The following is a 17,500-nucleotide window of genomic DNA, read 5'->3' as shown; positions in this document are numbered from 1 at the left end:
TCTGTCGTGGGGACTAACCCCCGGGCGCCTCTGTCGTGGGGACTGGTGACTAACCCCCGGTTCCTCTGTCGTGGGGACTAACCCCCGGTTCCTCTGTCGTGGGGACTAACCCCCGGTGCCTCTGTCGTGGGGACTAACCCCCGGGCGCCTCTGTCGTGGGGACTGGTGACTAACCCCCGGTTCCTCTGTCGTGGGGACTAACCCCCGGTTCCTCTGTCGTGGGGACTAACCCCCGGTGCCTCTGTCGTGGGGACTAACCCCCAGTGCCTCTGTCGTGGGGACTAACCCCCGGTGCCTCTGTCGTGGGGACTAACCCCCGGTGCCTCTGTCGTGGGGACTAACCCCCGGTCCCTCTGTCGTGGGGACTGGTGACTAACCCCCGGTTCCTCTGTCGTGGTGACTAACCCCCGGCTCCTCTGTCGTGGTGACTAACCCCCGGTGCCTCTGTCGTGGGGACTAACCCCCGGCTCCTCTGTCGTGGGGACTAACCCCCGGTCCCTCTGTCGTGGGGACTGGTGACTAACCCCCGGTTCCTCTGTCGTGGGGACTAACCCCCGGCTCCTCTGTCGTGGTGACTAACCCCCGGCTCCTCTGTCGTGGGGACTAACCCATGTTTCCTCTGTTTAACGCTGACAGCTGTTGGGAGACATAACATCCAAGGTCAGCTTCTCTAACTACGTGTGTTACTGTCTGTCTGCACATTTCTGTGTAATGTTGTATGTGTACATGTTACAAAAAGGGCAAGTATGTTTCTCACTCACTCCCCTCCCCCCCTTGTAGAAGAAGCCAGCGCGGCGTCGCTATGAGAACTATGGGATGTATTCGGATGATGATGCTAACAGTGACGCGTCCAGCGCCTGCTCAGACCGCTCCTACAGCTCCAGGAACGGAGGAGTCATCCCTACGTACATGAGACAGACTGAAGACGTGGCCGAGGTCAGAAACACAAACCATTTGGAATTAAATCGGTGATTTACTGGCACCATATTGTAACGGTTTTGACTTGAGGTTATTATTTATAGGGGTGGCCAGGTAGGTTGTGCCTACCAGAGAAAAACATTGGGTTCTCCTGTTGGTTTGGGAGGGTTCAGAACATTTCAGGGCCGTCACAATATGCAAATAACATGCCCTTATTCCAATCATTTCGAGCACTTTTTGTTCAGATAACCCCCCCTACCCCCTGTGCTTCGTGTAGATTCCTGGCTGAAGATTGAATCATTTATTTATTTAGGTTATTGTCATCGGTCCTTTAACCCTTTGTATCCCAGGTGTTGAACCGCTGTGCCAGTGCCAACTGGTCAGAGAGGAAGGAGGGGCTTCTGGGTCTACAGGCTCTACTGAAGAATCAACGCACCCTCAGGTCAGCCTATCACAACGCAGGGTTTCACCTGGCGGACTATCACAATGCAGTCGAGAGAAAAAGTTTATCCGATTGAATACATGCTAGCACAGCTGTATTCACCTGTGTGTGTGTGTGTGTGTGTGTGTGTGTGTGTGTGTGTGTGTGTGTGTGTGTGTGTGTGTGTGTGTGTGTGTGTGTGTGTGTGTGTGTGTGTGTGTGTGTGTGTGTGTGTGTGTGTGTGTCTCTACAGTCGTGTGGAGCTGAAGAGGTTGTGTGAGATTTTCACCAGGATGTTTGCAGACCCCCACAGTAAGGTATGGATGCATGCACAGCTACCACACACACACACACACCTTACACACAAATATATACACACACACACACACAGCATGTGCTGTGAGCAGCAGTATCTGACTGATTTCTAACGGCATGCCACTCCGGAGTCTGCGTGTGACCTCACTCCGCTAGCCAATGGGATTGCTCTCTCTCACTGTTCTTCAGCCTATCCGCTGGTTGTGCTAAACTCGCTCATGGCAACTCCTGCCCTCTTCCTCCCTGCGTGATCTATATAGGACTACACCGACCGCACACGCACTTCTGTCACATTCGCAGCCCCTCTCCCCACGCCTCCCTTTCTTTCTGACTAACCCCGCCCACTACGGTTCCCCCCCTCTAATGGCACTCCCCCTTCCCTCCTGCCGTGGTTTATAGAGTACTCCCCCCCACAGCTAGTGTTCCCCTGCTGCCCCCAACTCCACCTCCTCGTCTGATAGTAGTGGTTGTGACTTTCAGCGAGAATCCGGATCTAAGGTCTATGGAACGGCAGAATCCGGTATAAGCTCAGCCTCCTTCAAGGTACACCTCAACGTCACAAACCTCTCTCTCCCTCGACCCCACTCTCTCTCTCTCTCTCTCTCTCTTGTCTCCCACTTTTCTCTCTTCTCTCTTTATTCTCTTTTCTCTGTCTTCTCCCTCTCTCTTTTTGTCCTGTCTCCCTCTCTCTCTGGTGTGTATAGAGACTTCTATAAGAATCAGGAGGTTCTGATAAGAGGGCTGGAGTCCTGATATGACGTCACAGTACCACCTGTTTCAGTCCTAGTCTGATATGACATCACAATACCACCTGTTTCAGTCCTAGTCTGATATGACATCACAATACCACCTGTTTCAGTCCTAGTCTGATATGACATCACAATACCACCTGTTTCAGTCCGAGTCTGTAGTGACGTCACAATACCACCTGTTTCAGTCCGAGTCTGATATGACATCACAATACCACCTGTTTCAGTCCTGGTCTGATATGACATCACAATACCACCTGTTTCAGTCCTAGTCTGATATGACATCACAATACCACCTGTTTCAGTCCTAGTCTGATATGACATCACAATACCACCTGTTTCAGTCCGAGTCTGTAGTGACGTCACAATACCACCTGTTTCAGTCCGAGTCTTTAATGACGTCACAATACCACCTGTTTCAGTCCGAGTCTTTAATGACGTCACAATACCACCTGTTTCAGTCCGAGTCTTTAATGACGTCACAATACCACCTGTTTCAGTTCACAGGTACTCTGACATCAGTCCGAGTCAGGAAGTGGTGTGTGTGTACACTGCACTCGTGTGTGCGCATGTGATGAGAGAGAGTGTGTTTTTCCCAGGATGCTAACTGTATGTTTCTCTCTCCTCCATGCCACTCCTTTGGAACTCTCTGTGTAGAGAGTAAGTCTGGACAACGTTTATTTTACGTTCAATTAACGTTTTATTAACGTTTTATTAACGTTTGTGGTTGTGACACTAACCTGGTAATTGGATTGGCAACTAATCTCGAATTGATTGATTAATCTGCCGAATGGTAATATGACTGGGTGGCTAATTTAATGGTTTCCAAGGCAACCAGACTCACTCACTAACCGACCCGGTGATGTCACCCCTCACAGATGTGACATCACTATGACATCATCGCACCCTTCTGTGATTGGTGCTGTTCTGCAGGCGTCAGCCAATCAGCATGTGTGTTTAGTGAATTTCTGAATATTGATTGTGTATTGGTAAACGTAAATTCAGCTTGTTGCACGCTGATTGGAGTGATTGATCGGTTGATAAGTGAGCGTAGTTGTCTGATGCATGGGACTCTCCCCTCAGCCTAGTAGTACATGGGTCTGTTTGTTCCAGTGTGTAACCCCGTGTCCCCTGTCTCTCCCAAGGTGTTCAGTATGTTCTTGGAGACCCTAGTGGACTTTGTCCTGGTGCACAGAGAAGACCTGCAGGACTGGCTGTTCATCCTGCTCACCCAGCTGCTGAAGAAGATGGGAGCTGACCTGCTGGGGTCTGTCCAGGCCAAGGTCCAGAGAGCACTGGACATCACACGGTCAGTCTTGGTGTGTGTGTGTGTGTGTGTGTGTGTGTGTGTGTGTGTGTGTGTGTGTGTGTGTGTGTGTGTGTGTGTGTGTGTGTGTGTGTGTGTGTGTGTGTGTGTGTGTGTGTGTGTGTGTGTGTGTGTGTGTGTGTGTGTAACTTAACGTGTGTGTGTGTGTGTGTAACTTAATGTGTGTGTGTGTGTGTAACTTAACGTGTGTGTGTGTGTGTAACTTAACGTGTGTGTGTGTGTGTAACTTAACGTGTGTGTGTGTGTGTAACTTAACGTGTGTGTGTGTGTAACTTAACGTGTGTGTGTGTGTAACTTAACGTGTGTGTATCTATACGGTGTGTGTCTCCCCTACAGAGAGTCTTTCCCCAACGACCTCCAGTTCACTATCCTCATGAGGTTCACTGTGGACCAGACTCAGACACCAAACCTGAAGGTACACAGCTGTGTGTGTGTAGGGGGGGGTGTTGTTTTATGTGTTATAAGGGAGGGGTTGGTTTTATGTGTCTGTGTGTGTGTTGGGGGTGTTGTTTTATGTGTTGTATGGGGGGGGGGTTGTTTTATGTGTGTGTGTTGGGGGGGGGGTGTTATGTGTGTGTCCTTTACATATGAAGAGTGAGATGAAACAGTGAGAGAAGATGGAGGGAGAGAAAGATATAGGGAGGGTTGAAAGGCTGGGACAGCCACAAGACTCATACTGTTCTGACCTCATACTGTCTCAGTGACCACGGTAACACTGTTCTGACCTCACGGTTGTTGAAACGCTGGTTCTTCCCACCCTGTCCCTGGACTCTGATTGGATACGACTGACACGCCTCCAATTAAATTCGCCAACCACTGTCTTTGCTCTTTGCAGTCTGATCCCCTTCCTCCCTCACTCTACCCCCCCACCTTCCCTTTCTCCCTCACTCTAACCCCCACCTTCCCTTCCTCCATCTCCTCCCTCACTCTAACCCCCACCTTCCCTTCCTCCCTCACTCTACCCCCCACCTTCCCTTCCTCCCTCACTCTACCCCCCACCTTCCCTTCCTCCCTCACTCTACCCCCCACCTTCCCTTCCTCCCTCACTGTACTCCCCCACCTTCCCTTCCTCCATCTCCTCCTCCCTCACTCTATCCCCCTTTCCTTCCTCCATCTATCCTCCTCCCCTCCCTCACTCTTTCCCCCTTACTCTACCCTCCTTCCCTTCCTCCCTCACTCTCCCCTCCCTCACTCTATCCCCCCCTTCCCTTCCTCTATCTTCTCCTCCCTCTATCCTCTCCACCTCCCCTTCTAACCCACAGGCCGGCAGATTGACCAGGTCAACATCGCAATCTTACCGTCCCAAACGCTTTGTATGTAGCCGGCAATACACCCGTATCCATTGTGGACCAGTTCGTACCCAGAACATTCTCCATTCAGGCAGCAACGGTGTCAATTTCCTCCTCAACTCGATGTAATGGAGAGAAGACTGAGAAAAACTGTGAAAATATGCCTACTTTCTGTACGTTCCACCACCATGCTAGAGTGGCTAATGTTACTTCCTGATGTTAGGCCCTGCATACAGCCAGGGGTAAGATTGCACATTGCTGCAACCTGATTGGCTGAATGGAATATGCAACATCCGGGACTAGCATTCGTAGGCATTAGCCACTCTAGCATGGTGGTGGAACGTAAAGAAAGTAGGCATATTTTCACCGTTTTTCTCAGTCTTCTCTCCATTACATCGAGTTGAGGAGGAAATTGACACCGTTGCTGCCTGAATGGAGAATGTTCTGGGTACGAACTGGTCCACAATGGATACGGGTGTATTGCCGGCTACATACAATGCGTTTGGGACGGTAAGATGGCCCATCAACAACCGTCTGCCGGACTGTTGTCTGTCTGTCCTCTATCTCCCTCCCCCCTCTATCTCCCTCCCCCCTCCTTCTCTCTGACGCGGTGCTCTCCTCTCTCTCTCTAAGCCTGTGGAGAGGAGGGGAACGTGTTGTGGGCGGCGCGACGTTAAATTTCTCCCCTCTGCCACGAGGGCCCCAAGGCACCACGCTTGCTGCTCTCTGAACGAGCAGGTCTCAGCCTGGAGCCAATCTTCCCAGGTCAGTGTGCTCAGGGGGGAGCAATTTTATGACGCGCACACTGAGGAGCAGGCGGTCGATGAGGTGTTTGGAATGGAGAGAGAGAGGGACAGATGGAGAGAATTAATGAAATGGAGAGAAAGGAATGAAAAAGACAACTGCTGAACGACGGCTATTCTCCTTAAGTTGTAATAATTTCTCTACATTGGTTCCTCCCTCCATGATGGTTGAGGGACTACAGCTGTGAAGGAGATTAGCATCCTACTGCAACCTCCATTGTTGCAGATGTCTGGCTGAGTCTACTACTGTTGACTTTGTATCACTGACTAGCTCTAACTAGAAGTAGTTCCAGTTCAGAGCTGAGGAACTCCTAGGATGATCTATGATCCACACAGACAGACAATGTCACACTTGACTGTATGAGTAAGTTGTCCTAACGATTTAGTGTGTGTGTGTGTGTGTGTGTGTGTGTGTGTGTGTGTGTGTGTGTGTGTGTGTGTGTGTGTGTGTGTGTGTGTGTGTGTGTGTGTGTGTGTGTGTGTGTGTGTGTGTGTGTGTGTGTGTGTGTGTGTGTCCAGGTGAAGGTGGCTGTTCTGAAGTACATTGAGACCTTGACCCTGCAGATGGAGCCTCAGGACTTTGTGAACTCCAGTGAGACGCGCCTGGCTGTGTCTCGCATCATCACCTGGACCACAGAGCCCAAGAGCTCTGATGTCAGGAAGGTACTGTACACACACATTTCTGGGAGCAACACATGGTTGATTATTGGTTGTAGCAAACCGATTGGTTCCTGGTGCGTGGTTGGTGCGTGTTATGTTGCACATGTTACAAAAAAGGAAAGTGTGTTTTTTCTTCCTCTCTCTCCCCCGCTGTGTTCCAGGCGGCCCAGTCGGTACTGATCTCCTTGTTCCAGTTGAACACTCCAGAGTTCACCATGCTGCTGGCAGCCCTGCCCAAGACATTCCAGGATGGGGCCACCAAACTGCTACAGAACCACCTGAGGAACACCGGTAACACTGCACAGGTAACTACACCTGGCCGTAGCTGTATCCCTCCCAACAGGTAACTACACCTGACCTTAGCTGTATCCCTCCCAACAGGTAACTACACCTGGCCTTAGCTGTATCCCTCCCAACAGGTAACTACACCTGGCCTTAGCTGTATCCCTCCCATCAGGTAACTACACCTGGCCTTAGCTGTATCCCTCCCAACAGGTAACTACACCTGACCTTAGCTGTATCCTTCCCAACAGGTAACTACACCTGGCCTTAGCTGTATCCCTCCCATCAGGTAACTACACCTGGCCTTAGCTGTATCCCTCCCAACAGGTAACTACACCTGACCTTAGCTGTATCCTTCCCAACAGGTAACTACACCTGGCCTTAGCTGTATCCCTCCCAACAGGTAACTACACCTGACCTTAGCTGTATCCCTCCCAGTGTGTAGGAGTTGGTTATTGACGTGTGTAAGAACTGATCAGGCTGGCGGAAACTAAAAGGCCCTAGAAGGATCAATAACGGCGCCGGAGGGGATGCCTGCCGTTTTATGGGCTCCTAACCGTGTGTGTTTTTTCCCATTGTTTGTAACTTACATTGTACATGATGTTGCATGATGTTGCTGCTACCGAAAAGAGCTTCAGGATATCAGAATAGTGATTATTCAGCTCGAACTGGATGAAGAATTTTTCTTTCGTGAGTCCGACGCAAAATATATACTACTTTGTTGAGACCAGGCCCAAATCCCCATCATCCGCGTGAAGAACAGACAGAGGAACAGGGGTAGGAGAGTGGGGTGCCTTGTGAGAATTCACCAACGAGTAGGTAAACCATCTACTATTGACTATCCTACCAACAGGATATTAAATAACGGGGATATCTTATTTTTCACCGAGACGTGGCTGAACGACGACATGGATAATATAGAGCTGGCAGGGTTTTCTGTGCATCAGCAGGACAGAGCAGCTACGTCTGGTAAGACGAGGGGCGGGAGTGCGTGTCTATTTGTCAATAACAGCTGGTGCGCGATGTCTAATATTGAAGAAATCTTTTGGTATTGCTCGCCTGAGGTAGAGTACCTCATGATAAGCTGTAGACCACACTATCTACCAAGTGAGTTCTCATATTATTCCTAGCTGTCTATTCAACATCACAAACCGATGCTGACACTAAGACCGCACTCAGCCAGATGTATCAGGTCATAAGCAAACATGAAAATGCTCATCCAGAAGCGGCGCCCCTACTGGCCGGGAACTTTAATGCAGGCAAACTTAAATACGGGTTACCTCATTTCTACCAGCGTGTTAAATGTGCAACCAGAGGGAAAAAAACTCTAGACCAACTTTACTCCACACACAGACCCGTACACAGCTCTCCCTCACCTTCCATTTGGTAAATCTGACCATAATTCTATCCTCCTGATTCCTGCTGACAAGCAATAACTAAAGCAGGAAGTAGCGGTGACTCGCTCAATACGGAAGTGGTCAGATGATGCGGATGCGACGCTACGGGTCTGTTTTGCAGCACAGACTGGAATATGTTCCAGGATTCATCCAATGGCATTGAGGAGTACACCACCTCAGTCATCGGCTTCATCGATAAGTGCATCGACGTCGTCGTCCCCACAGTGACCATATGTATATATCCCATCAAGAAGCCATGGATTACAGGCAACATCCACATCGAGCTAAAGGCTAGAGCTGCCGCTTTCAAGGAGCAGGACACCAATTCAGATGCTTATAAGAAATCCTGCTATGCCCTCAGACGAACCATCAAACAGGCAAAGCGTCAATACAGGATTAAGATTGAATCCTACTACACCGGCTCTGATGCTCGTCGGATGTGGCAGGGCTTGAAAACTATTACGGACTTCAAGGGAAACCCAGCCGCAAGCTGCCCAGTAACGGGAGCCTATCAGACGAGCTAAATGCCTTTTATGCTCGCTACAAGGCAAGCAATGCTGAAGCATGCATGAGAGCACCAGCTGTTCCGAACGACTGTGTGATTACACTCTCCGTAACCAATGTGAGCAAGACTTTTTAAACAGGTCAACATTCACAAAGCTGCTATGCCAGACGGATTACGAGGATGTGTACTCAGAGCATGCTCTGACCAACTGACAGGTGCCTTCACTGACATTTTCAACAGACCACCCTAGACCCTGTGCCCAAGAAAGCGAAGGTAACCTGCCTAAATGATTACCGCCCTGTAGCACTCACGTCGGTAGCTATGAAGTGCTTTGAAAGGCTGGTCATGGCTCACATCAACACCCTAGACACACTCCAATTTGTATACCGCCCCAAAAGATCCATAGATGATGCAATCGCACTCCAAACTTCCCTTTCCCACCTGGACAAAAGGAAAACCTACGTGAGAATGCTGTTAATTGACTACAGCTCAGCGTTCAACACCATAGTGCCCACAAAGTTCATCACTAATCTAAGGACCCTGGGACTCAACACCTCCCTCTGCAACTGGATCCTGGACTTCCTGACGGGCCGCACCCAGATGGTACGGGTAGGTAACAACATGTCTACCACGCTGACCCTCAACACTGGGGCCCCAGATCCTCAAAAAGTTCTACAGCTGCACCATCGAGAGCATTCTGACCTGTTGCATCACCTGGTATGGCAACTGCTCGATATCTGATCGTAAGGCGCTACAGAGGATAGTGCATTCAGCCCAGTACATCACTGGGGCCAAGCTTCCTGACATCCAGGACCTATATAATGGGCAGTGTCAGAGGAAAGCCCATACAATTGTCAGACTCCAGCCATCCAAGTCATAGACCGTTCTCTCTGCTACCTCACGGCAAGCAGTACCGTAGGGCCAAGTCTAGGTCCAAAAGGCTCCTTAAGAGCTTCTACCCCCAAGCCATAAGACTGCTGAACAGTTAATCAGATGGCCACTGGACTATTTACATTGGACCACCCCCCCCTTTGTTTTGACACTGCTGCTACTCTCTGTTTATTATCTATGCATAGTCACTTTATCCCCCCCCTACATGTACAAATGACCTCTACTAACCTGTACCCCCACACATTGACTGTACCCCTTGTATACAGCCTCATTATTATGTCATTTTCTTGTTACTTTTTGATGTATTTCTTTTACTTTTTTGTTTACTTTTTAGTTTATTCAGTAAATATTTTCTTAACTCTATTTCTTGAACTACATTGTTGTTTAAGGGCTTGTTGTAAGTATGCATTTCACGGTAAGCTGACACCTGTTGTTTTCGGTGCATGTGACAAATAAAGTTTGATTTGATGTACTTCTAGACACCTAGACCAGGCTGGCGGAACACTAAAAGACACTAGCATGTTCTGACAATTTGATGCTCTCTTCACCCCAGGCCCCAAGGGGAAGCCCCATGACACGCCACACCCCCCCCCCCTCTCCTGCCAGCTGGTCCAGCCCCCCTCACCTCTCCTATCAACACGTCACAGAACACATCCACACTCGGGTAATGCATACACAAACCTCCCAGAACACACCCAAGGTAACACCTTCCACACACTTACATTATGTTGACCTGTTGTGATGGTAATATGACTGATGTGTTGTTGTGTGCAGTGCGTTTGACTACGACACAGAGAACATGAACTCGGACGACATCTATAGTAGTCTGAGAGGTGTTACAGAGGCCATTCAGAACTTCTCCGTCCGCAGTCAGGAAGACATGAATGAAACGGTGAGGAGAGAGAGACTGTGAACCCTCAGAGAGAGAGAGAGAGAGAGAGAGAGAGAGAGAGAGAGAGAGAGAGAGAGAGAGAGAGAGAGAGAGAGAGAGAGAGAGAGAGAGAGAGAGAGAGAGAGAGAGAGAGAGAGAGAGAGAGAGAGAGAGAGAGAGAGAGAGAGAGAGAGAGAGAGAGAGAGAGAGAGAGAGAGAGAGAGAGAGAGAGAGAGAGAGAGAGAGAGAGAGAGAGAGAGAGAGAGAGAGAGAGAGAGAGAGAGAGAGAGAGAGAGACTGAGACTGTGAACCCTCCCTACACGAGAGAGAGAGACTGTGAATGTGAACCCTGAGAGAGAGAGAGAAGTTTACATACACCGTAGCCAAATACATTTACATTTCAGTTTTTCACTATTCCTGACATTTAATCCAAGCACAAATTCCCTGTTTTAGGTCAGTTAGGATCACCACTTCATTTTAAGAATGTGAAATGTCAGCTTCCCACAATAAGTTGGTTGAATTTTGGCCCATTTCTCCTCACAGAGCTGGTGTAACTGAGTCCGGTTTGTAGGCCACCTCGTGCTTTTTCAGTTCTGCCCACAAATGTGCTATAGGATGGGGCGGCAGGGTAGCCTAGTGGTTAGAGCGTTGGACTAGTAACCGGAAGGTTGCAAGTTCAAACCCCTGAGCTGACAAGGTACAAATCTGTCGTTCTGCCCCTGAACAGGCAGTTAACCCACTGTTCCCAGGCCGTCATTGTAAATAAGAATTTGTTCTTAACTGACTTGCCTGGTTAAATAAGGGTGAAAAACTAAAAGAAGAAAGAAAAAAAAGGATTGAGGTCAAGGCTTTTTGACGATCTCTCCAATACCTTGACTTTGTTGTCCTTAAGCCATTTGCCACAACTTTGGAAGTATGCTTGAGGTCATTGTCCATTTTGCGACCAAGATTTAACTTCCTGACTGATGTCTTGAGATGTTGCTTGAATATATCCACATAATTTTCCTACCCCCACTGGAATTGTGATACAGTGAAATAATCTGTCTGTAAACAATGGTTGGAAAAATGACTTGTCATGCACAAAGTAGATGTCCTAACCGACTTGCCAAAACTAGTTTGTTAACAAGAATATTGTTGGAGTGGTTGAAAAACTAAATTGAATGACTCCAACCTAAGTGTATGTAAACTTCCGACTTCCAACTGCAACTACCATTCTTATAATGTGGATCTAGAGGGAAATCGTTTTTTTGTCTGCTGGGGGATAAGCTAATATCAGGGAAAATTGGCACATGTAGTGTTTTTACTGGTCAACAATAGGTTGTGATGTGAATATGTACAGTGTGAGCTGTAAGGGCTGTGTACACTAAGCTACATCAGCCCAGCCAACACCCCTGTCCTGCACAAGGACATGGTATGTTCCAAAGAGGGGCTGTGTCCAAGCGGACATCTCCATAGGTCGGTTTGAAACCTGATCCGCCCACCCATCATCAACCTGCCAATCAGAGCTCACCTGACGTGTCACCTACCTGTCACATGACCCATTTCTGTCTAAAATTATCTTCAAGGTTCATACAACACCCTAACCCTGTGTGTCTCTCTCCGTTTCCCTCTCTCTATCTCTCTCTATCTCTCTCTCTGTTTCCTCTCTCTGTTTCCCTCTGTCTCTCTCCCTCTCAGGGTGGTGGTGCTGACCAGGTGGATGGAGTCCGCACTGCTCTGGACAACAAGACTTCTCTTCTGAACACCCCTCTGCTCTCCTCTTCTCCCCGGGGATCCCGAGACCCCTTTACAGACTCCCCCTTTAAACACAACGTTAAAGATACTTCATTGGACGAATCAGACCAGCAAACTGATGGTACATTTACATTTAAGTCATTTAGCAGACGCTCTTATCCAGAGCGACTTACAAATTGGTGCACACATATACACACACACACACACACACACATACATACACACAAACAAAATGTCTTAGTGTCATATATGATTGATAATTTGTCAATCAGTTTCTCAACCCCCATTGGCTGTTGCCCCTGACAGACAGCAGCATTGACCAATCAGAGCTGGTGACTGAGCTGCTGAAGGAGCTGTCCAATCACAATGAGCGTGTGGAAGAGAGAAAGGTGGCGCTTTGTGATCTCTTGAAGCTGATTCGAGAAAACACCCTGCAGGTCTGCTGGGACGAACACTTCAAAACCATCCTCCTGTTACTACTGGAGACGCTGGGGGACAGAGAGGTACACACACACACACACACCCGTTGTGTACACATGATCATGTACTTACACGCGTGCGCACACACACAGAATCTGACAACTTCCTCAGCCGTCTTGTTGTCCTCTCTCTCCACTCCTCCCCTGCAGCATGTGATCAGGGCGTTAGCTCTGCGTGTTCTGAGGGAGATTCTGAGCCGTCAGCCCTGGAGGTTCAAGAACTACGCTGAACTCACCATCATGAAGGCCCTGGAGGCACACAGGGACCCACACAAAGAGGTATACACACACACACACTGTAAAACACAGACATACACACACACACTCCTTAAAATATATACACACACACACACTGTAAAACACAGACATACACACACACACACTCCTTAAAATATACACACACACACACACACACACACACTCCCTTAAAATATACACACACACACACACACTCCTTAAAATATATACACACACACACTCCTTAAAATATACACACACACACACTCCTTAAAATATATACACACACACACACTCCTTAAAATATATACACACACACACACTCCTTAAAATATATACACACACACACTCCTTAAAATATATACACACACACACACACACTCCTTAAAATATATACACACACACACACACTCCTTAAAATATATACACACACACACACTCCTTAAAATATATACACACACACACACACTCCTTAAAATATATACACACACACACACACTCCTTAAAATATATACACACACACACTCCTTAAAATATATACACACACACACACACTCCTTAAAATATATACACACACACACTCCTTAAAATATATACACACACACACACACACTCCTTAAAATATATACACACACACACACACTCCTTAAAATATATACACACACACACACTCCTTAAAATATATACACACACACACACACACTCCTTAAAATATATACACACACACACACTCCTTAAAATATATACACACACACACACACACTCCTTAAAATATATACACACACACACACACTCCTTAAAATATATACACACACACACACTCCTTAAAATATATACACACACACACACACTCCTTAAAATATATACACACACACTCCTTAAAATATATACACACACACTCCTTAAAATATACACACACACACTCCTTAAAATATACACACACACACTCCTTAAAATATATACACACACACACACACTCCTTAAAATATATACACACACACACACTCCTTAAAATATATACACACACACACACTCCTTAAAATATACACACACACACACACACACACACACACACACACACACACACACACACACACACACACACACACACACACACACACACACACACACACACACACACACACACACTCCTTAAAATATATACACACACACACACACACACACACACACACACACACACACACTCCTTAAAATATATACACACACACACACACTCCTTAAAATATATACACACACACACACACACTCCTTAAAATATATACACACACACACACACACTCCTTAAAATATATACACACACACACACTCCTTAAAATATATACACACACACACACACACACTCCTTAAAATATATACACACACACACACACACTCCTTAAAATATACACACATACACACACTCCTTAAAATATACACACATACACACACTCCTTAAAATATACACACACACATATACACACACTCCTTAAAATATATATATATACACACACACCTTAAAATATATATATATACACACACACACACACTCCTTAAAATATATACACACACACTCCTTAAAATATATACACACACACACACTCCTTAAAATATATACACACACACACACTCCTTAAAATATGTATACACACACTCTTTAAAATATATACACACACACTCCTTAAAATATATACACACACACTCCTTAAAATATATACACACACTCCTTAAATATACACACACTCCTTAAAATATATATATAAATATATACATTCCTTAAAATATATACACACTCTACAGATAATATAATCTCCTGTAAACACTGGACTCTGTCTCTCACACACACACATTGACTCTCCCACTGTTCCTGTGTGAGTAGGAGGCATTATAACTGATGCTATAACCCTGTTCCTGTGTGAGTAGGAGGCATTATAACTGGTGCTATAACCCTGTTCCTGTGTGAGTAGGAGGCATTATAACTGGTGCTATAACCCTGTTCCTGCGTGAGTAGGAGGCATTATAACTGGTGCTATAACCCTGTTCCTGCGTGAGTAGGAGGCATTATAACTGGTGCTATAACCCTGTTCCTGTGTGAGGATGCATTATAACTGGTGCTATAACCCTGTTCCTGTGTGAGTAGGTGGCATTATAACTGGTGCTGTAACCCTGTTCCTGTGTGAGTAGGAGGCATTATAACTGGTGCTATAACCCTGTTCCTGTGTGAGTAGGAGGCATTATAACTGGTGCTATAACCCTGTTCCTGTGTGAGTAGGAGGCATTATAACTGGTGCTATAACCCTGTTCCTGTGTGAGTAGGAGGCATTATAACTGGTGCTATAACCCTGTTCCTGTGTGAGTAGGAGGCATTATAACTGGTGCTATAACCCTGTTCCTGTGTGAGTAGGAGGCATTATAACTGGTGCTGTAACCCTGTTCCTGTGTGAGTAGGAGGCATTATAACTGGTGCTGTAACCCTGTTCCTGTGTGAGTAGGATGCATTATAACTGGTGCTATAACCCTGTTCCTGTGTGAGTAGGAGGCATTATAACTGATGCTATAACCCTGTTCCTGTGTGAGTAGGAGGCATTATAACTGGTGCTATAACCCTGTTCCTGTGTGAGTAGGAGGCATTATAACTGGTGCTATAACCCTGTTCCTGTGTGAGTAGGAGGCATTATAACTGGTGCTATAACCCTGTTCCGGTGTGAGTAGGAGGCATTATAACTGGTGCTATAACCCTGTTCCTGTGTGAGTAGGAGGCATTATAACTGATGCTGTAACCCTGTTCCTGTGTGAGTAGGAGGCATTATAACTGGTGCTGTAACCCTGTTCCTGTGTGAGTAGGAGGCATTATAACTGATGCTGTAACCCTGTTCCTGTGTGAGTAGGAGGCATTATAACTGGTGCTATAACCCTGTTCCTGTGTGAGAAGGAGGCATTATAACTGATGCTATAACCCTGTTCCTGTGTGAGTAGGAGGCATTATAACTGATGCTATAACCCTGTTCCTGTGTGAGGATGCATTATAACTGATGCTATAACCCTGTTCCTGTGTGAGTAGGAGGCATTATAACTGGTGCTGTAACCCTGTTCCTGTATGAGTAGGAGGCATTATAACTGGTGCTGTAACCCTGTTCCTGCGTGAGTAGGAGGCATTATAACTGGTGCTGTAACCCTGTTCCTGTGTGAGTAGGAGGCATTATAGCTGGTGCTGTAACCCTGTTCCTGTGTGAGTAGGAGGCATTATAACTGGTGCTATAACCCTGTTCCTGTGTGAGTAGGTGGCATTATAACTGATGCTATAACCCTGTTCCTGTGTGAGTAGGAGGCATTATAACTGGTGCTATAACCCTGTTCCTGTGTGAGTAGGAGGCATTATAACTGGTGCTATAACCCTGTTCCTGTGTGAGTAGGAGGCATTATAACTGGTGCTATAACCCTGTTCCTGTGTGAGTAGGAGGCATTATAACTGGTGCTATAACCCTGTTCCTGTGTGAGTAGGAGGCATTATAACTGGTGCTGTAACCCTGTTCCTGTGTGAGTAGGTGGCATTATAACTGGTGCTGTAACCCTGTTCCTGTGTGAGTAGGAGGCATTATAACTGGTGCTGTAACCCTGTTCCTGTGTGAGTAGGTGGCATTATAACTGATGCTATAACCCTGTTCCTGTGTGAGTAGGTGGCATTATAACTGGTGCTGTAACCCTGTTCCTGTGTGAGTAGGAGGCATTATAACTGGTGCTATAACCCTGTTCCTGCGTGAGTAGGAGGCATTATAACTGGTGCTATAACCCTGTTCCTGTGTGAGGATGCATTATAACTGGTGCTATAACCCTGTTCCTGTGTGAGGATGCATTATAACTGGTGCTATAACCCTGTTCCTGTGTGAGGATGTATTATAACTGGTGCTATAACCCTGTTCCTGTGTGAGTAGGATGCATTATAACTGGTGCTATAACCCTGTTCCTGTGTGAGTAGGATGCATTATAATTGGTGCTATAACCCTGTTCCTGTGTGAGTAGGAGGCATTATAACTGGTGCTGTAACCCTGTTCCTGTGTGAGTAGGATGCATTATAACTGGTGCTGTAACCCTGTTCCTGTGTGAGTAGGAGGCATTATAACTGGTGCTATAACCCTGTTCCTGTGTGAGTAGGAGGCATTATAACTGGTGCTATAACCCTGTTCCTGTGTGAGTAGGAGGCATTATAACTGGTGCTGTAACCCTGTTCCTGTGTGAGTAGGATGCATTATAACTGGTGCTGTAACCCTGTTCCTGTGTGAGGATGCATTATAACTGGTGCATTATAACTGGTGCTATAACCCTGTTCCTGTGTGAGTAGGATGGCATTATAACTGGTGCTATAACCCTGTTCCTGTGTGAGTAGGAGGCATTATAACTGGTGCTATAACCCTGTTCCTGTGTGAGTAGGAGGCATTATAACTGGTGCTATAACCCTGTTCCTGTGTGAGTAGGAGGCATTATAACTGGTGCTATAACCCTGTTCCTGTGTGAGTAGGAGGCATTATAACTGGTGCTATAACCCTGTTCCTGTGTGAGTAGGAGGCATTATAACTGGTGCTATAACCCTGTTCCTGTGTGAGTAGGAGGCATTATAACTGGTGCTA

General features: G+C 46.8%; 1 protein-coding gene across 1 annotated transcript in view; it reads left to right on the top strand.

Moving 5' to 3' along the window:
• Nucleotides 1-17,500, top strand: part of LOC124043165 (CLIP-associating protein 2-like) — a 136,756-nt gene that overhangs the window by 113,638 nt on the left and 5,618 nt on the right. Inside the window, 16 exon segments of the mRNA XM_046361423.1 lie at nucleotides 637-660; nucleotides 781-936; nucleotides 1,269-1,360; nucleotides 1,593-1,656; nucleotides 2,135-2,197; nucleotides 2,985-2,987; nucleotides 3,549-3,712; nucleotides 4,067-4,145; nucleotides 6,342-6,485; nucleotides 6,644-6,787; nucleotides 10,111-10,173; nucleotides 10,175-10,221; nucleotides 10,332-10,449; nucleotides 12,106-12,283; nucleotides 12,469-12,665; nucleotides 12,792-12,920. Of these exon segments, the coding sequence (XP_046217379.1) occupies nucleotides 637-660; nucleotides 781-936; nucleotides 1,269-1,360; nucleotides 1,593-1,656; nucleotides 2,135-2,197; nucleotides 2,985-2,987; nucleotides 3,549-3,712; nucleotides 4,067-4,145; nucleotides 6,342-6,485; nucleotides 6,644-6,787; nucleotides 10,111-10,173; nucleotides 10,175-10,221; nucleotides 10,332-10,449; nucleotides 12,106-12,283; nucleotides 12,469-12,665; nucleotides 12,792-12,920 (1,665 nt within the window).

Source organism: Oncorhynchus gorbuscha, linkage group LG09 (genome assembly GCF_021184085.1).
Source record: "Oncorhynchus gorbuscha isolate QuinsamMale2020 ecotype Even-year linkage group LG09, OgorEven_v1.0, whole genome shotgun sequence".
NCBI lineage: Eukaryota > Metazoa > Chordata > Actinopteri > Salmoniformes > Salmonidae > Oncorhynchus > Oncorhynchus gorbuscha.
The sequence above is the reverse complement of the archived record's forward strand: the minus strand, read 5'-3'. Positions and strand labels throughout refer to the sequence as shown.